Source organism: Strix uralensis, chromosome 11 (assembly GCF_047716275.1).
Source record: "Strix uralensis isolate ZFMK-TIS-50842 chromosome 11, bStrUra1, whole genome shotgun sequence".
NCBI classification, from domain to species: Eukaryota; Metazoa; Chordata; class Aves; order Strigiformes; family Strigidae; genus Strix; species Strix uralensis.
Window position 1 is genome coordinate 21,557,706 of NC_133982.1, and position 22,869 is coordinate 21,580,574.

At 43.8% G+C, this 22,869-nt stretch overlaps 2 protein-coding genes across 6 annotated transcripts; one reads left to right on the forward strand and one right to left on the reverse strand.

Annotated features, from left to right (window-relative positions):
• The first annotated feature begins 1,412 nt into the window (after positions 1-1,412).
• On the forward strand, positions 1,413-4,534 carry LOC141948311 (nicotinamide riboside kinase 2-like). Its single transcript, XM_074880593.1, has 8 exons — positions 1,413-1,722; positions 1,958-2,048; positions 2,511-2,556; positions 2,698-2,884; positions 3,121-3,192; positions 3,856-3,962; positions 4,179-4,270; positions 4,376-4,534. Exons 1-8 carry the CDS (start codon positions 1,697-1,699, stop codon positions 4,379-4,381), a joined length of 627 nt encoding a protein of 208 aa, XP_074736694.1. The 5' UTR covers positions 1,413-1,696; the 3' UTR covers positions 4,382-4,534.
• Positions 4,535-4,843: 309 nt separating this feature from the next.
• SQOR (sulfide quinone oxidoreductase) lies at positions 4,844-21,735 on the reverse strand. 5 transcript variants are annotated; one of them, XM_074880956.1, is made up of 11 exons: positions 17,176-17,253; positions 14,326-16,502; positions 12,394-12,645; positions 11,879-12,049; positions 11,316-11,369; positions 9,517-9,711; positions 8,387-8,596; positions 7,723-7,906; positions 6,766-6,833; positions 5,663-5,841; positions 4,844-5,309 (listed from the first exon to the last, which is right to left on the reverse strand). In XM_074880956.1, the coding sequence occupies exons 3-11, from the start codon at positions 12,625-12,627 to the stop codon at positions 5,252-5,254; spliced, it is 1,353 nt and encodes a 450-aa protein (XP_074737057.1). In that variant the 5' UTR covers positions 12,628-12,645; positions 14,326-16,502; positions 17,176-17,253; the 3' UTR covers positions 4,844-5,251. The 5 variants fall into 5 exon arrangements, with proteins under 5 accessions (XP_074737057.1, XP_074737059.1, XP_074737058.1 ...); XM_074880958.1 differs by lacking the exons at positions 14,326-16,502; positions 17,176-17,253 and adding an exon at positions 19,376-21,735; XM_074880957.1 differs by lacking the exon at positions 14,326-16,502 and having other exon boundaries at positions 17,176-17,299.
• Between the last annotated feature and the right edge of the window lie 1,134 nt (positions 21,736-22,869).

The window sequence follows — 22,869 nt, forward strand, 5'->3', positions numbered from 1 at the left end:
AAGTAACTGTGAGAGAAATCAACTGAGATTTGCCTGAAGTCTTACCAGAAGAAAATTAGTAAAAATCACGGAAAGATGAGAAGCAAGCTGAATAGTTGGCAACGCACCAACCACTGCTATTGTAAACATGCTGAACTGAGTTACTAGCTTGTAAATTATGGAATTTAATGTTACTAAAAATAAACTCAGATTAAATTAAAAAAAGAAGGCAGTGACTGTAAATTTTATTTCTTCATAGAAGGGAAAAAGCCTTAACAAGAAGAGGTAAAGTCCCTCAGGCACAGCAGTTCCCAGTCCCACGGAGTCCAAGCACTGTCAGGCCACAGCCAAGGGACAAACACAACCGCCGAGGAGATGTGTGTGCTCCTCCTGTGAAAGGGGCAGGGCAGCGCCCTTTTGAGACCTGGGGGATTCTAAAGACAAACCCTCCATACTAAGTTTCCCAGACAAATTTGTATATGCCTGTTAAAACCCCCTAATTTCATGGCCTAAGGACACATTTTGACCTTGAACGCAGAAGATGCTTGCGCGACTGCTGGCGCATTTTACTCCGGAAAACTGCAGGGGTCACCCTGCCACTGAGCGAACCTCATCGCTCGCAGGATTCCCCCAACTTTTCCCACTCTGAGCAGCCCTGCCTCACCGAGTCACGCCACAGGGGAGGCGATGCCCGGATGGCGCGGCCCGGGGCCTATTCCCGCTCCGCCGTGGCCCTGAGGGCAGCCGCAGCAGGACGGCGGCGTTCGCCCGGCCGCCCGCCGCCAGCGGGGCGAGGCGCTGGGAGCGATCGCAGCGTCTCAATACCGAAAACCGGGCCGGTATCTGGAGCGGGGTGCTAAGAGCCCCCTGGGGCCTTTCGGATGGGCGCATTAACGGCTCAGTACGGTGACCAACGGCCTCACCGTAACGGGGCTCAGAGCACAGCCCGGCGGGGGCTGCCCGCCGCCAGGCACCGCACCCCGCCCCGAGCGGTCCCTGCCGCCGGAGCCGTGAGAATGGCCCCTGGGCGGAGGCGGCAGCACCACCGACACCTGCTCCGCCCTCCCCCGGCGCACCCCCGCTCAGCGGCCCCGCGCTACCGTCGCGCAGGAGCCCAGCGGCTCCGAGCCCCCCACGGCGGCGGGGCCCACCCTCACAAGGCCTGAGGGGTGCGCGCGGGCCGCAGCGCGCCCACACCGCGCTGCCGTCACCAGGCCCCGCCCCGGGGCGTGACGCTGCTGCTATTGGCGCACTGCCCTCCCCCAGCGCGGCGGCCAATCAGCGCCGCCGGATGGCCACGCCGTAACCCTACCGGGCGGGAGTGAACGCGCTTCACCCAATAGCCGCGAGGCGTCCGCGTTGCGCGCTCTCCATTGGCTGCGGCGGCCGTAGCAGCCGCCCAATGGGCGCGCAGGAGCGTGAGGGGAAGCCCGATGCAGGGGGTGTCGGCCTCCCTTTGCGGAGCGCTCTGGTGCGGCGCGGACCAGCTCTGCTGCTGCTCCCTCCTCCTCCGACCATGGCGTTGCCCGGCAGTTGACGTTAGGTCTCTCCCCCTTCTACCTTCTCCTCTTTCTCCGGTCCCTCTCTTCCCCCCTTTCCCGGGTCCTGGCTCAGGCACGTAGGCGGCCGGTACCGGAGCCACCGGGTCCCCGTCCCCACCCCCCGCACCCTTAGGAACAGGCTGTAGGAGCCGGGCCGGGCGGCTGCCGGACGCGCCATGAACATCATCATCGGCATCGGCGGGTGAGAGCCGCGGGCCGGGCCGGGGGGAGAAGGCGGCCGCTGGGGTACCGGGCCGGACCGAGGCGCAGCCCGGGCGCGCATCCTGCCCCCACCCGGCCCTCCTCGTGCCGCTGCCGCAGTGGCGCGAGCGCGGCGGACGCGGGGCGGGGGGGGGCGAAAGGCGGGGCGGGACCCGGCGCCGCGCGCGCCCGTGCCGCGCGGCGCTTCCCGACGGCTGGGGGCTCTCTCGCCGCAGGGTCACCAACGGCGGCAAGACCACCCTTACCCGCAAGCTGATGCAGGCCCTGCCCAACTGCAGCGTGGTGCACCAGGATGACTTCTTCAAGGTGAGGCGGGCGCCTGCCAGCCCGGCCGCCCCTCTGCAGGCCGGGGTGGGGGGGGAGGGGGGCGAGGGGTGACCCCCGCGTGCTTCCGCCGCTGACGCCCCGCCCGCGCTTCCCCATCTCCCATAGGCTCCCCGTACAGTCTGCGGCGGCTCCTCCGCGCTGCTTAGCTGGGTTGACTGTGCGGCTGGGGGATAAGCCTACGCTGTAACATGTCCCGGTGCCTTTCCATTTTTCCTGGAGTGCTATGTGGTGTGTTTGTGTTGGTGGGAAGATAGAGGAGCAGGCTATGTTATCTTAGTCTTGTTACTACCGCTTTTTATCTGCATGAAAAGAAACCTGGTGGAGGGTTAAGATTCCTCTTTGTAGCTTCAGGGTTTGAATCTTGGATCTTGCTTTGAAAGGGGTATCAAGGTTCCCAGTAGCTGTGCTGACCAAGCAGTTTTTTTCTTATCACTGTTTCAGCCCCAAGATGAAATAGAAGTTGAAGATGGGTTTAAACAGTATGATGGTAAGGCTTTGCTACAGTGTTGTCAAAGTGTAACTCAAAAACTTGAATTATTTTGATCCTTTCTGTGCACTTTTTTGTACTGACTCTATTACTAGATGATACTTAATTACTGCTTAATGATAGCTGTCTGTTTTGTCTTAGTGATTAGTGCATTAGATATGGAAGCTATGATGAGTACCATAAACGCTTGGATAAAAAACCCAGTCAAGTTTGAACGTTCCCATGGGATCAACAACACACTGGATGCCCAAATCTTACAAGATAAGGAGGGAGAAGATGAAACAATCCACATTCTTATTGTTGAAGGCTTCCTACTTTACACCTACAGGTAAACAAGTGTGACTTCCATCTGTTCTGATTTTTACATGATTTTACATGACAGGCAAACCTCCAAGGGACTAAAAAGACCTGTTCTAAACCAGGAGTCAGCAGCTAGTACTGACTGCTGGTGAGCTTAGGTGTCCCAAGTCTGAAGATAGCTCCAGATACAGGAAATGGATATTTTACCTTTCCATTTCTTGCTATTAATCAGTCTAGCTGTAACCAAACATGTATCTTTTTCAGGCCACTGATTGATGTATTCCACCATCGATACTTTCTTTCCATCCCATATGAAGAGTGTAAAAGGAGAAGGAGGCAAGTCCATCTTTCCAAGTTCCTTTGCTAGCCCAGTAACATCTTACTCCATTCAAGATGTTGTTTGTCTAAAGCTTTTAGATAAGAAGGGATAAACACTAATGTAGCTGTTGTGGTAGAGGCCTGTAGCTTCCTTTCCCAAACCAACCCAAAAGCTTCCTACTGAAACTGGTGTATGTGATACTAATGCTCAGTTTCAGCACAGATCTTTGAAGAGGCTTTCTCCCCTTCTTGTTTTACAGTAATATGGTTCCCAGGTTTTGAACTATCCTGGAGTTTTATATTTGGCTGTGGTGTTGTACACGTACACTGCTCTTAATGTAAATGAAACGTTAAAAGTTATGTTTCAGAGGGAGAAGCAGACAGCCATTTTACCCAAGTTCTGCTGAAGCTCTAAGAGAAGGCTGTTCATCAATGTTAAGATCAGTCTGTTGTGGGAATTCTTTTTGCATCTTGGGCACTTTAGACCTGCACATCAAATTCCAACTTTTTTGGGGTATCTTTATGCTTGCAGCTTATACTAAATACTGACTTCTGATAAGCTCAGAAACTGCACTGGAGGCAACAGGCTCAGGCTAGTGTGCAGAAAAATGGCATGAATTATTTGTCATTTCCCTCAACTGTAATTAGGCTACTCTTGAATAACAATGTCTTAATTTATAGTTCAAGAAATTACACTGTACCAGATCCACCTGGATTGTTTGATGGCCACGTTTGGCCTATGTACGTAAAGCACAGGAAGATAATGGAAGACCTTGGAGTTGATGTGGGTAAGTCTTTAATGACAAAAGCACTTCTGAAAGATTGTTTGATGAGTGCTTTTCAAACCTGGGATATACATACTGGTTAAGTGCATGAGAGGAGTTAAAGCAGGTGGATGGAGCGTATTTCTTTGATACCAGTCAAGTGCATGCCCTTTAAATTAGGATCTGTCAGGCTTACAGTAACATTCAGTTATAGCTCGTATTTCACTTTCTTACTTTAAGTGCATTTGAATGGAACGAAATCAAAGGAGGAGCTGTTTAATGATGTGTATGGACAGATCCAGAATAAGATTGAAGAGTTACTTAACATGCAGGTACATGTTCATGCTTATAGCCATTAAAAGGGTTGCCTTTGAGTTGCAATGTTGAAAAAGCATGAAACTAACTTGAAATGTGTTCATGTGTATCTTTCTGTTTAGAAATAAGCTGCTGCTGTTGATTCTTGTGACTGAAGACAATTCCTGTTTGTTCCATGCTGTCTGCCTGACTGCCACTAAAGTTCCAGCTTCTGTGAAGACTCTCAACTCTTAAATTTGACTTTGTTCATATGGTCATAATTAAAAAGCACTTCCCCCTTGTCTGTCATCTTAATTTGTGCTTCAGGCTAGTATGTGGCCTCAGATGATCTCAGTCTTCTCCCAGTCTCTAGTCTATTAGGAATTCTTTTCACTGTGCTCTTAACCTGTGAGCACAAAATGATAGCAGAACTGATGTGAAGTGGCACAACTCTCCTCGGAGAGGGTGTGTATGTGTATACATACACATGTACTGCTTTGAGTTCTTTCACTGACCATCAGTTTCTATAGTCCATCTAATTAGGCAGCAAGATGCTGCTTGGTGAGGAAATTAGAATTGATCTTGCTCTTCAAAAAGGAGAGAACAACGGGGGCTTTTCAGGCTATTTTACTAGCATGGCATTCTGTTAAATCCACTGCACACACTGATCTCAGATGTAGATAATTCAGTTTACATTGATTTCAGAGGCAGATAATTCAGTTTAGTCAAGGAGAAAATTTTACATATACAACAGCTTTAAAATCGATTGCTCTAGAAGACTGCAGTAGTGTTCTGTAGCTTAATGCAAATTCAAACTCCTGTGGATGGACAGAAGTAGTTTAAGGCGTTAGTTTACATAGAGCAGTGAAAGAGCCTACAATGGCTTAATTCCTAGTAGGAGAAAAAGTGAATTTAGGACAAAAGCTTGATTTTACAAAAAAGTGGATAGGATGTATTGATCCATTCTGCAGCCAGTCCTTTCTCTTCAAAAAGGTTTGTCCAACACCGAGAAGCAGCAGTTACTTCAAGCCCAGATGCATTAGCTTCCTGACAGGAGCTGGTCCTCCCCAGTATCCCCTAGAAACAGAAAGATGTTTCATCAAGTTTTATATATGTACTATCAAAGTAGGGGGTGAGGAATGTTTTTGTTTTACTCCCATAAGATACCATACTTGCAAGAGGTGAGCGTTTTTTGGAGAAACACCTTTGCTTCAGGTTTCCCTTCTGCACAATTCAACCCTGTTCTGCTTGAACAAGCCCCTGTTAATAGCAGAGTGCCCTAAATCCTCAGAAAGTCAAGATCTTAGCCATGACTAAGGATGCAGTTCATTTGCTTCTATTTTAAGGAACTAAGCCAGAACTGGTAGCTGTACTTGGCTTTTTTCTGAATGATCACAGCAGCTCTGCCTGCTCAGAACTGAAATACTTACTTAAGTAGTGCATTCCAATAGAGAAAAGGCATCATATCAGCTTTCATATGGTACATGGTTACTCTCTCCTTGCTCTGGTCAATGGGAAAAGTCTCCAAAGGCTGAGCATCATAGTCAAATTCTGCTAGAATCACCTTGTTGTAGCCTGTTACGAGTGGGCAGGAAGTATATCCATCATACTGCAATGAAGAATAGCCCCTTTCATTAATCTGAGTAAAGCCAGAATGCTGAGGTATTACAAGCCAGATGGTTAACATTCATTATTTCAAAATAAATTGCTATGAGGTTTCTGCTTTTATAGTGCTAATACCAGCAAGTTTAGAAGGTTGCTAAGCCAATATTGGTTGGCTAATGGCTAATACTAAGCCATTTTATTTCAAACAGATTGTAGACTTGCTTAACAACATTGTTTAAATTAGAACTAACCTAGAACAATAGGGCTTTGTGTCATTAATTGCTGGTTGTTATTGTAACCAGCAGAATAGGTGACCAGTAGATTAGGATGAGAGCTGGTATGGGCTTTAAGAGACAGTATATAAGCAGTAGAATCTAGTTGCAAGAATTTCCAGAGGATTGCAGGAGTATGGATGATGATACTCAGGTTAGAACCCCAAAGAATATTAATTCATAAGTCATATGTAGAATGAAAGCCAAGTCTCAAAGAGAAATTTGAACCTAGTTAGAGGCTTAACATCTGCAGTACAAAACCTTCCAGTTTAACTCCTTAAAAGATCATGTTCTGTAGAGGGGAAGCAAGTTTAACATTGTGCAAGGGTTTTCCTGGAGTAAGGATTATACTAGTCAACAGTTTTACTCTAAATTAAAGTCACCTGCACTGGTGAAGAACCCAAACTAATCAGCCTTTAAAATCCTTTCAACTCAAAAGTCAGAGAATTAAATACATACTATATTTAACCACTGTATCAAGAAGATGAATTGTGCAACTAGATGACATACAGTATTTTGCCATTTAGCACCCCAACTGTTGATGCAAAGCCCTTCCTGCCTTCCGGTTCACACAGTTTAGCTGCTTGCAAGACTTCCTGCATAAGAATAGAGAAAACATTCAGGATTGCTTCTCCCAAGACAAGATCTGTAGGTACCTTTTTAGTTGGCAGCTGGTTCTTCATTACCAGGGAAATAGTTTTATCAAGTACTCCAGACTGGGCAGCTACATAAGAAAGAAAAAAAGGGGGTGTATTAAGGCTTTGTTTAAGGCAGCAATTATCGTCATTACAAGAGCAAACACTAGTAGCCAGGCATTTTATCAGACAATTCAGCAGTAATTGAACTTACATGTCAAATCAGTTTGGGAAGTTTACAGTTCCAGGCAAGAAAAAAATTTGGAATAATGCTTTGCCCTCACCGTTTCCAACATGCTAAAGCTTAATGCAACTTGAGCTGTATGTTTTTAGCCTCTGCCCATTCTCCTATGCCAAATTATATTTGCTCAGTCTTCCCAAACACTAAGATTCCGGCACAGTGAAGTTTTGTTTCAAGTGCTGTAAGGAAAGTGTTTGCTGGAGCAGCTGACTATACTGTTCTCCAAGTTACACCAATAACATACTGTATAGCCTTTTTCCCCACACCAATAACATACTGTACAGCCTTTCTTTTTTTCCACCCTCCTATTTGCCTTCTTTTTTTCAGTTGTGAAACCATATGCCTGAAGTGTTTTTATATTGGACCCTGTAGCTACAAGTACAGAAGATGTGGTTCTTCAACAGTGACTTATCAGTTAGCTGACACATACGCATGAGCCGCTAAGATAGAGCAGAAAGTTTTGTTACTGAATGGTGACGGAATGAATGCAAGAGTAGTACACTCATTTTATGTCATTCTGTGAACACAGAAAATAGAATTAGTTCATCTGTGAGGCATTTGGAACAAGAGAACTGTGGGTTAACAGCATCAGCATAGTCTGTAGTTAATTAGCCCAGGAACTGGGGTCTTTTTGAAAGCTGGAAATAATTGAAGTCAAGACCTCAGGAGTAACAAACTGAACAAAAAGCTTACTGTCACTCCCACACTTTTCATTACACACACACATGCAACTTTACCTACAGCTGCAGCAGTTTTTGATGTTGGAAGGTTGGTGCAGTCTCCAATACCAAATACATTAGGATACTTTTTGTGTTGTAGGGTTTCCTTATCTACATCCACCCAGCCAACTGCATCCGAGACAGGACTGTTGATGAGTACATCAGGTGGCCCCATTGGGGGTGTGACATGAAGCATTTCATACTAGACAGAAAGAAAAGGCACTCAACAGCTAGTTTATCAGAGCAAATCATACCTGTGTTGATAGAAGGCAATCAACGGAGAGGGGTTTTCTTGGTTGGTTTGTTTTTCAAAAATATAAGTATGTAGAATGAAAATTTCTCTCAAATTTGAAGTGCATCCTTTTATTAACATGAACCTTACCAGACAACTCCATTTCGACTGGCATAACAGCAATTTGCCTTCTGCCATATACATCTGAGACATTTCCAAGTTATACTAACAAGGCATGCAGGACTCCAGGTATGGTTTATGAAATATTTTTTTCTTTTCCCCACCTTAGTTTCAAACTTTTTAATCTTCTGCTAAAGTTAGAGATGGTACTCTCAGGAGGAAAGGGCAGTATACAACAAAGCAGACATTATGTTATTATAGCGTGGCAGTTATATTACAGTATACAAGCAAAAAAAACAGGACCAAACTAGAGGTCTGAAAGCTCCTGACCTGATGAACTTCAGTCACTCCAGGTTTGTCCAAGTTTTCAAACACAGCTTCCTGCTTGTCTGCTCGAACTTCTACAAGGTTGCGCTTATAGTTAACAGCAATATTCCTCTCCTTTATTATTTCAAGCAATGCATCAGCATACTTCTTAACACCAAAAATGACACCAAGTGAAGTGTTGAACATTATGTTTGCTTTGGAACGTCTTCCTGTCTGTACAGAGAGATCAAATTAGCCTTTCCTATTAAACAACTGTGACAAGCTAGCTGAGACAGAAGAACTGTGCTGCACTGCTGAAGAGTTGATAGAGCTATTAATGCCATTCAATTGCTAGTGAAGTATTAACATTAGAATTCCCAAGACACAGCTATTTCGCACCATGTTAGAAGCTAGACAAGATAATCTTTGCCCTTTCTGAGTGAGGTACTGAAGACACCCCACACAAATTGCTAGTTGGGAAGAGGTGGCTGCAGTCCACTGAGGAACTGCTGTATGCAGGTTAAGCACCCGTAGCAGCTTAGTATCACATAGCTTTCTCAAACCTTCACTTCTATGCATTATTCAGATACTCGCCCAGTGGATAGCTCATGAAACAAACACATATGAAGCCTGACACTTCCACTTGAAGCTGTCTTTTGTTTATGCCAAGCTTGCTTTAACAGCCTGGCTAAGATTCCTCCCGATGCTGGGACAGTGCGCCACAAGGAGGAAGCATAACCACTTTTCAGACTAGCAGAAAGACAAAAGGTATTAAGTACCTGAAGTAACAAGAATTACTTAATTCCAGCCAGCATTATTTTAGTGCACCGCCTGCAGTTATAAATTAGGCTGAGAACAGTTGTATCTGTAGCTCACCAGAAGCAGGATAAGCAGTTCTTTCCTTATGGTTGCTGAATTCTACAAGTTTCTCCAGTATTAAATACATGCTAAATATTTATGTACAATTCAGTTAGCTTCATTTATTATACAATAATAATAATAGAGAAAGCAACGCAGCCACTTTAATTTAATAATCCTGAGTCACATTCCTCTTGTGTGGTTTTTATTTGTTTTAAAGATAATATGAACCCCTTAGAACAAGCCTTCCTTCCAACTGTGGGAACAAGCACTGGCACAGAGAGTAAAATACTTACTTTCCTCCAGTAGGCTTCTGATAAATACATGATCTTCTGAGGAGCCCCTGCACACTTGACTGGAGTATTTGGAAAAGTGAAGATAGCATTTCCTTCCTTGAAATCTTGTAAAGCTTTCCATGTTTTCTCTACCGTATGAACTGAATAATTGGAACCTATTTTAGGGTGATGAAAACCCTCAGGCAAGCCTTTGATCTAAGAAAATGAAATTAAAGTTTAAAGTACAGATGGCAAAAATTTTGTCATCATCATCAAGTATTAAATGCAGACTTGAAAAATAGGTATTTAAGAAGCCTCTAGCAAAAAGAAAGCCCATACATACTTGCTAGTTGGCATTTTTGAAAATAAGCCTCGCAATCAAACAGGTATTTCCATTAGAATTTAGTAGACAATTTAACATTTACTGAAATTACTCTGGTCTGCAACATCTGTAGCATAAGTCTCCGGTGCAGACTCAGACCCAGGTTTTTGTAGACTAGTGCATGAAATTCAGAGTAAGAATACATAAATTCAGTGCCACATGACTGTAAGCAAAAATCATGTAAAAAAACAAAAAAGAGGCATTATGAAAATTTATAAACTGAATGAAACTCTTCAGTAGTCAGTTGCAGATACCTGCCTTTCCTAGGGTTATTTTGTTTTAACTCAACCATCTCCAATAATTATTCCCCTACTATGCCTGAGCATCTGCTTGTGAGAAAGGGAGTTGTCCACATTTCAAACTAATGGTTTGCAGAAATTCTGTGAGAAAACGGAGTCATGTTACGTGCACTGCATGCGTTTGGGATGTTACAGTCTACACCAGAAAGCATGCTGTTGGTGAAGACAAACAAGAGAAACCAACCCTCTTTTTAAACTGGCCACTTTTGTTCTAAAGCCATATACATCTGTTATATGAATTTTATTCACTACAGAGTAATAGTGATGAACTGTATTACATGGCTTCTACTACTGAATTTAGTTTCATCAGGTTGTACTGAAGAGATATATATGAAGACTTAGAGGGTCACTGAACACTCTCCTCATTCCACTGATCTAAGCACCAGAATTTATCTGGTGTGACTACAGTTAACTAAGACTAGTTCTTGCTTTACAGATGCCTTGGGAGCTTTTCAAAGAGATACTCAAATATATTATCAGGTACTACATCGTATTTACGTCAGGTTCAAACCACAAGACTCAGTCACTCAAACGTCTTGCCTTTGTGTTTTCCTCCTCCATATTGCTACGGTCATTCTTGTGCCACACAACAGTATTAACATTTTCCTCTGAGTGCCACTGCATAAAGTGTACAGAAAACCTAATAGACTGGAAGGGCCCCAGGTGGGACCCCCCAGTTACCACAAGTGTGGTGACTCAGCTGGTTCCTTCTGAAGTGCACCCTTTAAGAAAGGTGAGGGTGGGTCATATTAATTCTGCAGGACAGAATTTATTGACTGCTGTGTGTTCCTCACTTCTGTCAACATTAGAGATGCTTTGGACTACGGTCAGCATACCTTATTATCTCATTATTACAGACTGCCTCTAAGTTCTAGATTTAACTTGCTGCCCCATCTGCTGATATTCTCAGAGATGCAACAAAGCTGTCTTAAAAGACCTTCCCAAGGGTAATTTGAGTTATTACCGAGATCTGTGGAAAGAGTAAAGTCATTACGCTGTCTTCTGGCTCTTTAATTTGTATTAGCATTCAATATCTTGCAGTAAAAAAAGTGTACTGAAAAGTCATTTACTTTAGTGAATCATAAGGGTACATGATGCCATTAAAACTAATAAAAACATGATTACTGTAAAACAAATACCTTTTCATAATGCAGATTAATCCCAAGGGCAATTATCAGATACTTGTAAGATATCTGTTGTGTAAGGGAAAAAAAAGTATTTTAGACAAAACCTCAAAGTAAATTTAAGTTATCAGACAGCAACAGAGTCATAAGGGAAGGAGATACAGTGAGCATTAGTAACGTAAATGTTAAGCTCTAAGAATAATTTATAGTTAAAATGCTAACTGCATTGTGAGTTATACACACAGCCTTTGCTATACACAAAGCCAAGTGTTGGGTGCAAAAAATTCTATCTTTTGTGCTCAGTTCACTGTGAAAAGGGAAAAGACTTATGATAATGATATTTTAAGTTGATATTATTCTAACTTAGTTATCTACAACAATTTTTATTAGAAACAGATTTTAGGATCAAGTACTTCTCTTAAGACTAAGTGGAATTGCCTGGCCTCCTAGATGCTGGAGAAAGGTCCTGCTTGATAGGCAGTTCCAAGGGGATCTGCAGGAGGTGGACAGACAACTCATGACATAGAATAAGAGACTAAGAATAACTTTTTTTTTTTTTTTTTTTTTAACATTATTACCTTGATATCATTCTCCAGCCAGACACAGTTTTTATCTGGATCCAGTGCTGTAACTCGAGATTTGATCCACTCAACACCTTTAGGCATGACACTTTCTGTTGGACGGGCAGAAGTTGCCAGCTGCTTTGCACCACCGCCAACCAGGGTCCACAGTGGCTGATAGTAATGAGTCTGAAAGAAATGTTCAAATGGACATTTAAGAACTGTTTTAAAGGGACTTTAAGATGAAGGCACATCACTCCAAATAGGAAGCAATGTGCTCTTAACACTGTATTATTCTTAGCAAAAGAAGCTGTATAAATAACCAAGAGTTTTGCATGACAAAGCTGGAGGGGCGCATGCATCTCTATCACGGAGCAACAAACTTCATGCAAAGCCTTCTAAAAGATGGCTAGTGGGCTTCCTCTCCACAGATAAAAACATGTGGGGTTGGAGAGGGATGAGATGCAGACCATTCTGGTCACATATACAAAACACTTATTCTTTTCAATGCTTTACAGCCGAGAAAGACTTACCTTACTTGGCTCAACAACAGCCACATTTCCTGCCCCCACTCTCCTCTTCATCCGAGCACTCATGGTGATTCCACCAGTGCCTCCACCCAACACAAGTACTTCATAATAATCCTTGGCAGCACACCTGGCTGCTGTATGGAAGCCAAAGGAGCTCATCTCCTGCATTCCTGGTTTCAGCAGCCATACTCCAGGACGGAGACAGGAACGGGAGGACACTACTCCAGCTGCTGACATCTTTCAGTTAGTGGGAAGCTACAAGATAAAGAAAGGCACCAGTAACAATTACAGAAGGTAGAATTTATATTTATTTATATGCTTGGATGAGTCTTCAAGGCAAGAACTATAATACTAAACCTTTGTTGCAGCTAAACCACTAATTTGCTAGTGGACTGTAATCAGTTTGTGGAAGAAAAAAGAAAAAACAAACAAAGTCAATCGTGACCTCTGCCAGGAAACTGAAATTTCACACAAGCAAATGAATTCTAACAAAGCATAAGAACATTTTCTGGTTATCGTGGCAAGAAAGTGTATCTGATCCTGTAGCACAGGCGATGCACATTCTGTAACTCCAGCTGCAGTATTACAATCCTGAAGAGATGAGTGCCACAAAAAGGAACAAGAATTTGCTAGGTGTTGTAGATCAGTGAAATACCAAACAAGGTAGTGGTGCGAACACACTGAGTGCCATTCCACTAACTGTAACGTGTCAGCCAAACACACCATTACATTTGTATTTTAATGTTAGGATGTACCAGCATATGCACACATCAGAAACAGCCCTCCTTGCTGCCTCTTAGGCATGCAAGCCTTTAGAGTAACCATGCCATATTCTGCAGAACTTTGAGCAAGGGCATGTGTATTCATCTGTTCTTGCAGGAGAAGCAGCGAGCCCTAAGCTTGATAGGAAAACAAAGTTCAATGAAACAAGAGCTCACATCTTCCTAGATGTGGGATCTTTGAGTATACCCAAAATACTTAGTTCTCTATCCGTGGTCACCTCTTAGCTTTTACATCAGCAAATTAGCTGGAAACAAAGGTCAGAAACCCATACTTATCCTTGCTACAGCTGCACCCTGTCACCTCACAAGCAAGAACCAGACCCTTAAAGCATGCTATATCTTGACAACTGTAGCACTGGATATGCAATTGCGTTATCCAGAACAGCCAAGGTTAACCACGTTTCCCTCCTTCTGTTACAGCAGACAAGAGCTGTTCCTGTTCTAAATCCATTGTTTGCACATGCTGAATATCAGTTTTTAGCTTTTCAGTGATAAAACAGGTATAACCGCATTTTAATTCAGTTCCTTATTGCCGCATTGCCAATAAAGAATGAGTAAGCATTATAACCTGTGAAAACCAACTTGTGACAAGACTTTCCTGTGTTCTATACCTGCTCCCCTTTGTTTAATTCCTTGAGTCATCAGGTAGGAATTCCAGTTTTTCACTTTAAAAGGGTAGAACTGATTTATGGTACTTAGAAACAGGAATTGAAAAATAAACTAGAAACCTCAAATATTTTAAAGTAAGTCTTCCAAGGTCAGCTTCAAAAATACTCCACTACACTAGATGTAGTTGAGCAATTCATTCTGCACCTTCATGTGCTATCTTAACATCCCTCATGTCCACGTACCCCAAATTCTTTATGAAGTGCCATTACTAAACCCCACAGTACAATTAATTTAGGACAAAGAAGGAAAGTCTCAGAGGTGTTCACTGTAAAAACAGTTTTAGTCATTTTGTTTTAACAGGAAGTTTCCAAGAGGCAAACATCTTCCCCTCCCCATTCAACATTAAAAAAACAGCTCTAGAATAAGTTAGATGATAAACAACCTTCTAAAGTGAAACTATCTAGTGCAGGCAGTTATTTAAAGATGCGGACAGACTGCTCAAGCAAGGGGAGGAAGCTGTTCTAGCCCTAGAAACAGATGTTACCTGATGGAGAGATGTCCTGCTTTCTTCAAGTCAGAGAGCAGTGAATTGTGAAGAGTAAGTTTTGCAACTTCCGTTTGTGAGACAGTTTCAAGAGGGACGTCCTGTTTCCGGAAGCTCATGAACACAGGGTTTTGCTTTGGGTTTTGTTAAACACACAGAACAGGCACAGCGGCCTGCTGGCTGACAACACACAGCACGTCCAGACCAAAAGACAGAGACTTCATTTTTGTAATGCTAACTAAGGCATAATTATCCTCTCTGACCAAACAGATTTTGAAGTAAGCATGCTATAAGAATACACAAGATGAACCTTAACTAAACAGCAGTCTAACTGATGAGAATGCAGTGTTATGTTGCTTCTAAGTTGTTTCAGAGTATACAGAAACAATCAATCTGAAGTGTCATTTGTAGACAGCTGTTTTAAAAAGAGCAGCAAAATCCTTCCTAGTAAACTCCCAATTAGACAGCAGTTGTACAACTGAGTCAGTTAAAACACATCAACCCTCTGCTTTGGACACTGGAGATAAAGGAACAGGGGAATTACAAGACAAAAATGAAGGCAAAGGGGAAAATTTGTAGTTAGCCCACTGAACTGAGCTGAAATTTTAAGCTTTTACAAGACCATTTTAAATACACAGCACATTTATCCATCACCCTTTAAACTTTGCACCACAAAACGTGACGGTTGGTATTAGCCTTATACAGCATGAAATCACGTTCCTAATGAAGATCCACATACAAGTCTTAGAGCACTGCCAAGAAAGGTAAAGCCTACAATACATCCTCTGCCTTAGCGAGGGCTCTGCTTAGCCTGAGACAGTTGTGCTGTTTCAAACTAGTTCTGTCACCAAGAGAGACAAGTCTGTTCTACAAATGCTTTCAAGACAGTAGCTTGTTACAGCGTCGGCAGCTTGTGTAACCCTACTGCAGCACAACTCACCTAGCACCACATAAAAATCAGGGTGATGTGACTCTCAATAAATCCACAAAAATGTCATTTCTACCACAAGAATTAACATTTCAAAGCATTTTTGCTTCTCCTCCTTTTTTTAAAAACAGACTTTTTTTTCAAACACACTTACCTTGGAGATAGTCAGTGACTGTCTCACCTCCATTCATAAATCTCTTTTCCCTTTTACTGTAAGGCTATTTTTTTGCATGCTTTTAAAATAGTCTAATACTGAAAAAAATGCACTTGAAAAAAAATTACAGCTAAAACTGGTCAGGAGAGCTCAGCATTATTTAGTGCTTGAATGCCAGTAAGCAGGTTAAGGTACTACAAACATAAAAATAGTGACTTTTCAGTTTTTTTTAAAAAAAAAGGAAATAGAAAACACTGTTTTCCAGAGGTAGTGGTTTATACCCCTTTAAGAGCTCAATAAACAAACCATAAGGAACTATCTTCATTAAGTTGTTCTTAAAAAACAAATTAATGGCCTTTCCACAGGCATGAGGGAGGAAATGGTTACCAACTTTTTTTTTAAACTTTTCTTTGAAGAAGAACCTTGCTGAAAATAGGTTTATTAGGAAATGCATACAATTTAATATTTTTGTGTATTTGAACCAATTCCAAACTCTATACAAGAAAATAGCAGATTCAACAGAATAGGTGTTCCTCAGCCAATTCTGCGTGGAACCCAAACCACAGCAGCTAAAACCCACCTAACTGCGTTCATTACACTTCTTGCTACAACCCACTGTCCAGCCTATAAACGAAGTGTAAAAGTTATCTTTGGCTACAGTTCTCCACGTATTAATGGCCACAAGTAAATAAAATCTATCTCTGTACACTAAAGACATGAACAGCAAGTCAGAAACACAGTGCTGGCAAATCACAAGCGGTTAATTCCAAGCACTAAAACTCCACCTGTTCTCGCAGGCACTTACTAGGTGCGCTCGCTGATCTAACACCGGAGGCACCTCGTCACAATTAATTTTGCTGTATCACCTACGCGGGGGAGGTGTGTCCCAGCACAGGTACATCCTCAGACCCAAGAGGCCATTCTCGTCGGGTCTGCAGATTCATATCCAGTAAATAAGCCTCGAGAGACACAACTAGCGCGTGGAACACACGCTGAACTGAAGCACGACACAGGACAACTACAGTTCCTCCCGCTCTGGGTCTCTCTCCTAAGCTCAGCTGACTACTCCAGCGGAGCCAGTTCGGGAACAATCTACTGCAGAGAGTTAGAAGAAAGGAAGTTAGGAAAGTCTTACTAGCAAGAGTAAAGTTCACTGCAACTATTCTCTAAACAGTTGGCCACAGATTAACAGTTTAAACACTCCACCCGTGCACACGCACTCGGCAGCTCCAGCGCGCCAGCCCGGCAGGCAGCAGCTGCCCGCCCGCCCTCAGGCTCAGGTGCCGCCACGAAGCCGTTACCGGTCCCGCAGGCACCGCCGGGCCCACGCGCAGCTCCCCGCCCGCGGCGGCTGTCCCCGAGCCCACACCGCGAGGCGCCGCCCCGGCAGGTGCTGCCCGCGGCGAACCCGGCCCCGCGCCTGCGGCTGTGGGGCCGCAACGGGCGCGCCAGGGCCCTGCTGCCGCCCCGCCTCCCCTCGCCCGGCCCCGAGAGCGGGCAGGGCGCTCCCCGGGCGCCGCGGGAGCCCCCCGGGCAGGGCGCTGCCCCGGCCGCGCTCAGCTCCCGGCGCGGAGCCCGAGGCCCGCAGGCTGCCCCGCCGGGCACGGACCCCCCCGCCCCGGGGCTGAGGGTCGCCGCCCTCTTCGGCCCGTCCGCCCGGGAGCTGCGCTCGCTCCCGGCAGGGCTGACACCCCCCCCGGCCCCGCTCGCCAGGGGGGGTCCCCACCCTGCCCGCTCCCGCGGTGCGGCCGCGGTGCCCCTCACTTGCCTGTTGCGCCGAGGGGAAGGGCTGGGGCAGGACCGCGCCGCCGCCCCGGCGCGATAAGCGGCGGGTCCCGACAGCGGGCGCGGTGCGGTGGGGCGGAGCTCGGCGGCGCCAGGTGCTGCCCGGCGGGCAAAGGCCGGGGCCCGGCCCGGAGGCCAAGCCAGGCCAGGCGGGCCGAGCCGGGCCGGGCGGTGCCTGTGCGGCAGCCGGGGGTCGTGCAGCCCGCTGGGCGCCGCTCCCCCGCGGGGGCTCTGCCAGCCGGGCAGCCCGGCCGCTCCCTTTCCGTTAGATCGCCGACCTCGCCTAAAGGTCCCAACCCCGCTGCCGGCACTCCGAGGAAAGCTGAACAGACTTCAGCATCGCAGCAGCTTTGCCTGCGGGTTTGTCTTAATCTTTTTCCTAAATGTCCTTCGGTCTTCAAACCAACTGCTCTTCCAGCTTGACATCTCAACCATCAGACTTAAGCCTGGAATCCCACCGTGTTAAAAAAATACAGGAAATATTAAAAGAAAAAGATAAGTCAAACTAATTATTAGAGTCCCAAGCTGAAATCGGAGTGTAACTCACTTGGATGCACGGAGAAAGAGGATCTTCTCCGTCGCACAAGCAGAGCAGGGCTGCTATCTCTTGTTTCTGTTCAGCCCACTGCTGAGCCAAGCTTTAAGATGTTTTCCCCAAATACTTTCTAGGGCCTTTGATTTATGGCATGGTGACAGCATGAAGTAATAACAGCTGTTAATCCACTAAGTCAGGTTTGTCAAGCCAAAAGAAAAGGTCACGTGAAGATTAGTGCCGAGAGTAACACACACAGACAAAATTACTTGTGCCAGCTCATACGCATCAAGCAACCGACAGATCCAAAGTGTGTGTTGGGTCATTTCCTTCTAGGCTCAACCTTCCCCTCGTGGCACAAAGTTTCTGCACAGGTAAAACTGCTCAGCTGATACACAGCCAGTTGTGGGAAGCTATAAAGAATGGAGGAAAGGTGTTGAGGAGTTAAATGGGAAGATGCCACGAGGCTGCTCCACTGTCTGCATGAAACTGAGAAGCAGAAGGGAGTGCTGCAGGGTGCCCATTTGAAAAGGAGTACACGTCAGTCCCCAGGCGCATCCAGGCTCACACACTGCAATCACATCCTGCACTTCTGAACAAGAACAGTTTCTCTGTCCCAGCTCCAGAGTTGTCATTTGTTCAGCACAAAGGCACTGACACTGCTCATGGCCAGCCACTGGCAAACTGGCTAATGCTCTTAGCTTGCTTGTGCCACTTGTCTTATGCTTTATGTTACTTTGAGCTTCTATTTGTAGAAAAGAAGCTTCAGTTGCTTTTCTCAACTTACGGCTGAAGGCCAACAATCATAACGTCAAGCCTGACAATTTCCCTCTGTTCTCACAGACATTCCCTGCCAGGTACAGAGGTTGTTGGAGATGAGGCCACAGCACATAAGATCTGAATTAGAACGACTCATTTTGCCTAGTTGTAAACAGTGACCTCCCAACTATACACAAAGTAAGTCCAAGAAGTGGGTTTAGCCAAAAGAAATTAATTTTGACAGGATACAAGTTACCCTTTCAGAGGAACTTCTCAGTATTTAGTCCTTCCATACATGTATGTGAGGTTTCTGTAATGTTTTCTACAGCTACATAATACCAGCAACACCAGGCTAAAATGCGTAAACATAATAAAAGTAAGAAAGTCCAAAGTCAAAAGGCCTCCAAAACAAACCATTTTTCTTCCTGTCACTTGTACAAGACTTGGCACATGTAATACTAGTTCCACAGAAGATCTGCACAACATTATTCTACATGAAAGCACTGTCAAATAAATAAACCCTCCCAATTGCCTTTCCTTTTCTCACTTCTGAGTGCATCTGAAAACAAAACCCTAATACATGTGCTTCTGTAACTCCAATCCTAAATTCAGACCCCTGCCAAACCCTGACCTAAACCCAGCTGCATATTTGGCTAGCACCAGTCTAGAAGTCCCACCTAGATCACTTAACATAGGTCACTCACTTCAGGCTGACCTAAACCAAAATTATGACCACTACACCAGCTGTAACCTAGTGACCACTGATACTTCAGTATCTGAACTTGATCAGGTTACCTGTAAGCAGCAACCCTAAACCTTAATCTAGCGGTCCTTTTCTATAGACAGAAAAATAGCAGAAGAATTACATTTGAATAAAAAAAACCCCACTTACTAGATCAATAATTAATAAATGACCTCTGATGACAGTGTGTTCCCATGTAGAGGCAAAGGCTCATTTTTCAAAGCTGCTGAACACCTACACTTTCATGGATTTTACTGGACAGAAAATGTACTGGGAGAAGACACAATCAATAGCTTTAAAAATATGACATGGAGATTAGACATCTTCTTAACAGAAGTGACTTTTCTGAAGAGAAAAAACCCATGGTTTACAGTCACATCTTTTATAATAACCATTTTTATATGGCCCATTTTTATAATTTTTAAGAGCTTCCTGACTTCCCATTCCCAGCTGTCCTGGTACAGTCAGAGCACAGCCTTTTTTCCACATTTTTTGTTCTAAGAGGTTGATCCTCCCTTCTGTCCATGAGAAAAGAAAGTTGTTTTGGTTTTCTTTTTTTTTTTTTTTAAAATCTATTTTTAGGATTGTCTTTAAATGTTAAAATATCTTCTTTATGCTCTCATGTGTATTTCCCCACAGACTTCTCACAGAGATGGTCTGCAATTTTAATAACGAAATTACTTAAATGACTACCCTTAACTCAGAACACATAAACCAAACATGAAGAAACTACTCACCTGTAGCCCAGAGCCCTCCTGCAGCTGCAGGGAGTGCTGCCTATCCCTCCCACAACAGCAAAGTCCAGGCAGGATGAGGGGGTGGACGCTGCTATGCGAGGGCTGGGCACACGCTGCTGGGTACACACCTCCTCAGGGCCACTGGCACCCGGGGGGGGGCTGCGGGAGCGATGGGTAACACTCACCAGGCAACTGGGCTTTCCTGGGAAGCCCGGAACATGCACCTCCTGGCCTGTTAATTGTACTGACCCCGCTGCGGGACAACATCTGCATGTCTGTCTAGGCTTAGACTGTGAGCTCTCCAGCATGGGGATGATTCTTCCGTGGAAAGTGCCTACCTGATGGTGAGCAGAATCTCAAATGAATTCTAGTAACACTGGGTGATGTAGAAGAAAAGCAGTAATTTCCTCACATCATCTTTGCTATTTTTTCTTGGAGATACTCTTCTTCTGGCATACCTCTAAATCATAGCATCTGTAAGGCTAACAAAAAAGAAACAGTAATACAAGCAAAAAAAAAAAAGTAGAAGCAGAAGCAAAACAGAGTAAGAAACACATTCTCATACATAGTTTGCCAACATGACTTCTACCCAATTTTAAATACTGGAAAATTAGCAATTTCATTTGAGTGCTGAAGGGGTGAAACTTTGATTTTAGGTAGTGGGGTGCCAAAGAGTTCTTATTAACTGTTTATTATTACTCTGGGAGGAGGATATTACTCTTTACCTGAGTCCCAGGTGATAGAAGTCTTGCTCATCAAGGCAATAAACTATATTGCTAATTTACAGATAGTGTTTTGCTGACCAGTGCACGCACAGATGGTCTTGTTTTCACAGCAGTGCCAGGATGCATTTTCATTGCAACACATGAAACAAAATAGATCAGCCTTATCTTTTGTCTTACCTCTCAGTGTGACTGACAGTGCAAAATTAATTACTTGCATGAATTACTGCCCTAGACTATTGTCTTTCCATGTGTACAACTTTCAGAATTATTCTTTATCAAGCTTGAAATGATTTGCTTCATTAAGTTGCAAGTTTGTGACAGCTGAATACATTTGTTGTGACTTTTCCGACTGCCAAGCAGGGTATTCTATTTCCTTTCTTAAACACCATGGCTTGATATGGTGGAGGTACGTGGATAGATAGGAGCAAACCCAAGCAGGAAATACTGAGTTACCAGGTACGGCCAACAGTTGTGCTTTAAAGCTACACAACACTTCATGAACACCACTTAGATGATGGACTGGAGTTAGTCATAACCTCACAGATCGTAGATGCCAACAGTTACTGCCTGGAGGGAAAACAGTTAAAACCATTAACTTTATTGTTATTATGTTAAAACCAGCAGTACTGGTCTTCCCCTCAGTTTTAGTTCAATCACCTACATAGAGAACATTTAAGGAACCCAAATCTGTGACATGATAAGAGCTGGTATCACAAAGGGCTGGTTTGAAGACATACGGTGGTGCTGGTGGGGGTGTGACTGTCTGGTTTTGGTGCCTGTTCTTCCACAAATCACTTTTCCAAGGACTGAGAAAAGTAAAGTACAAGTGTACTTCAAATTACTGCAAAGGAGTTATATTTGTGCCAAAACCAACCCTTTGCTTCAACTTAAGCTTACACTTTGATTTAAAAATAAATAAATGAATAAATAAATCAAATCATCTTCGCTACCTTTACATACAGCCTTACTAAGAAACTTCATGCATGCTGTGTTTTGCCTAGCACAAATAGCCATATTAGTATTTATGCTGCTATAATTTGTATTCTTACAGATTAACATCACCAAGTCCTGCAAAGTTTTTAGCAGTAGTTATATTCACACAACTTATCCAACAAAGATCAAATAACCAATCAGATTTAATGAGGTTTTTAAAAAAAAAATTGACCCCCGCAAGATGAGGCATTAAAGCTCCAAGTTCAGAATGACAGCGGAGAGCAGCCAGCAGTGTTACAAAGCAAGCAAGAGGTGGCAGAACGTGTTTGCTGAAGCCTAATTCAGAGTAAATCGGCCAGAGAACTCTCTCAGCTGCTAGAATCCCAGCAGAACAGCTACAGAAACAACCTTTATATTATTATTTATGCTATTACCACTTAGGTCACAGCACGCTGAATAAAACAAGATAAAATATTCTGTAGCCACTTTCCAAAAAGAAACAAATATTTGTCTTATGACCATGGCAAAGCTACCACTATTAGTGAAAAATATTTCTCTGGATTAAAATTTGGCTCACGTAAAGCTGTACAGCTATAGGTGGGGGGACCCAAATGAAGCATCAAGGTTAACAATAGCAAAGATAAAAGCATGGGAAACCAAGATTCTTCAGTTACCAACAGTAACTCCTAAATTTGAATCCTACAAAATAAAAATTCCAAGAGTTACTGCACAGTTGTCTTCTGTTGCTATGACTTGATAAAAACAGGTGAGTACACAGAGTATGAAACTAGTAAAAAAAAAAGTGGTTTAAAGCTGTCATTTTATCTGTTTCTCAAAAAGAGGCAGCTGGGTGCACCTCCTCATGTAGATGGAATAAAAAGTCAGTAAGAAAACATCTAACACTACCAAATTTATCTACTTGGTAAGTAATTTTTTATAAAATCAAGCAAGACTAAACGCATACAGTAATAGAATTACTCATTCTAGCTGTGCATATTAATGCAAGCATACAATTTTAGATGCCAGTATCGTTAAATTAATCCAAAGCACCATTTACTTTTTATGCATTCAGTCACAAGAGGAGTATTTGGAAGAAAAACATCCTATGGAGATAATTAATTGCCATTTTGGCTGAAATAATTTAGGAGCTCATTAATAAAAAAGTTATGTAAACTGACTAAACTTCTCCCTATATATGTTAATTTTTCCCCCCTTTATTACAGATAGGTCATTTAGTAAAATTAGTTCC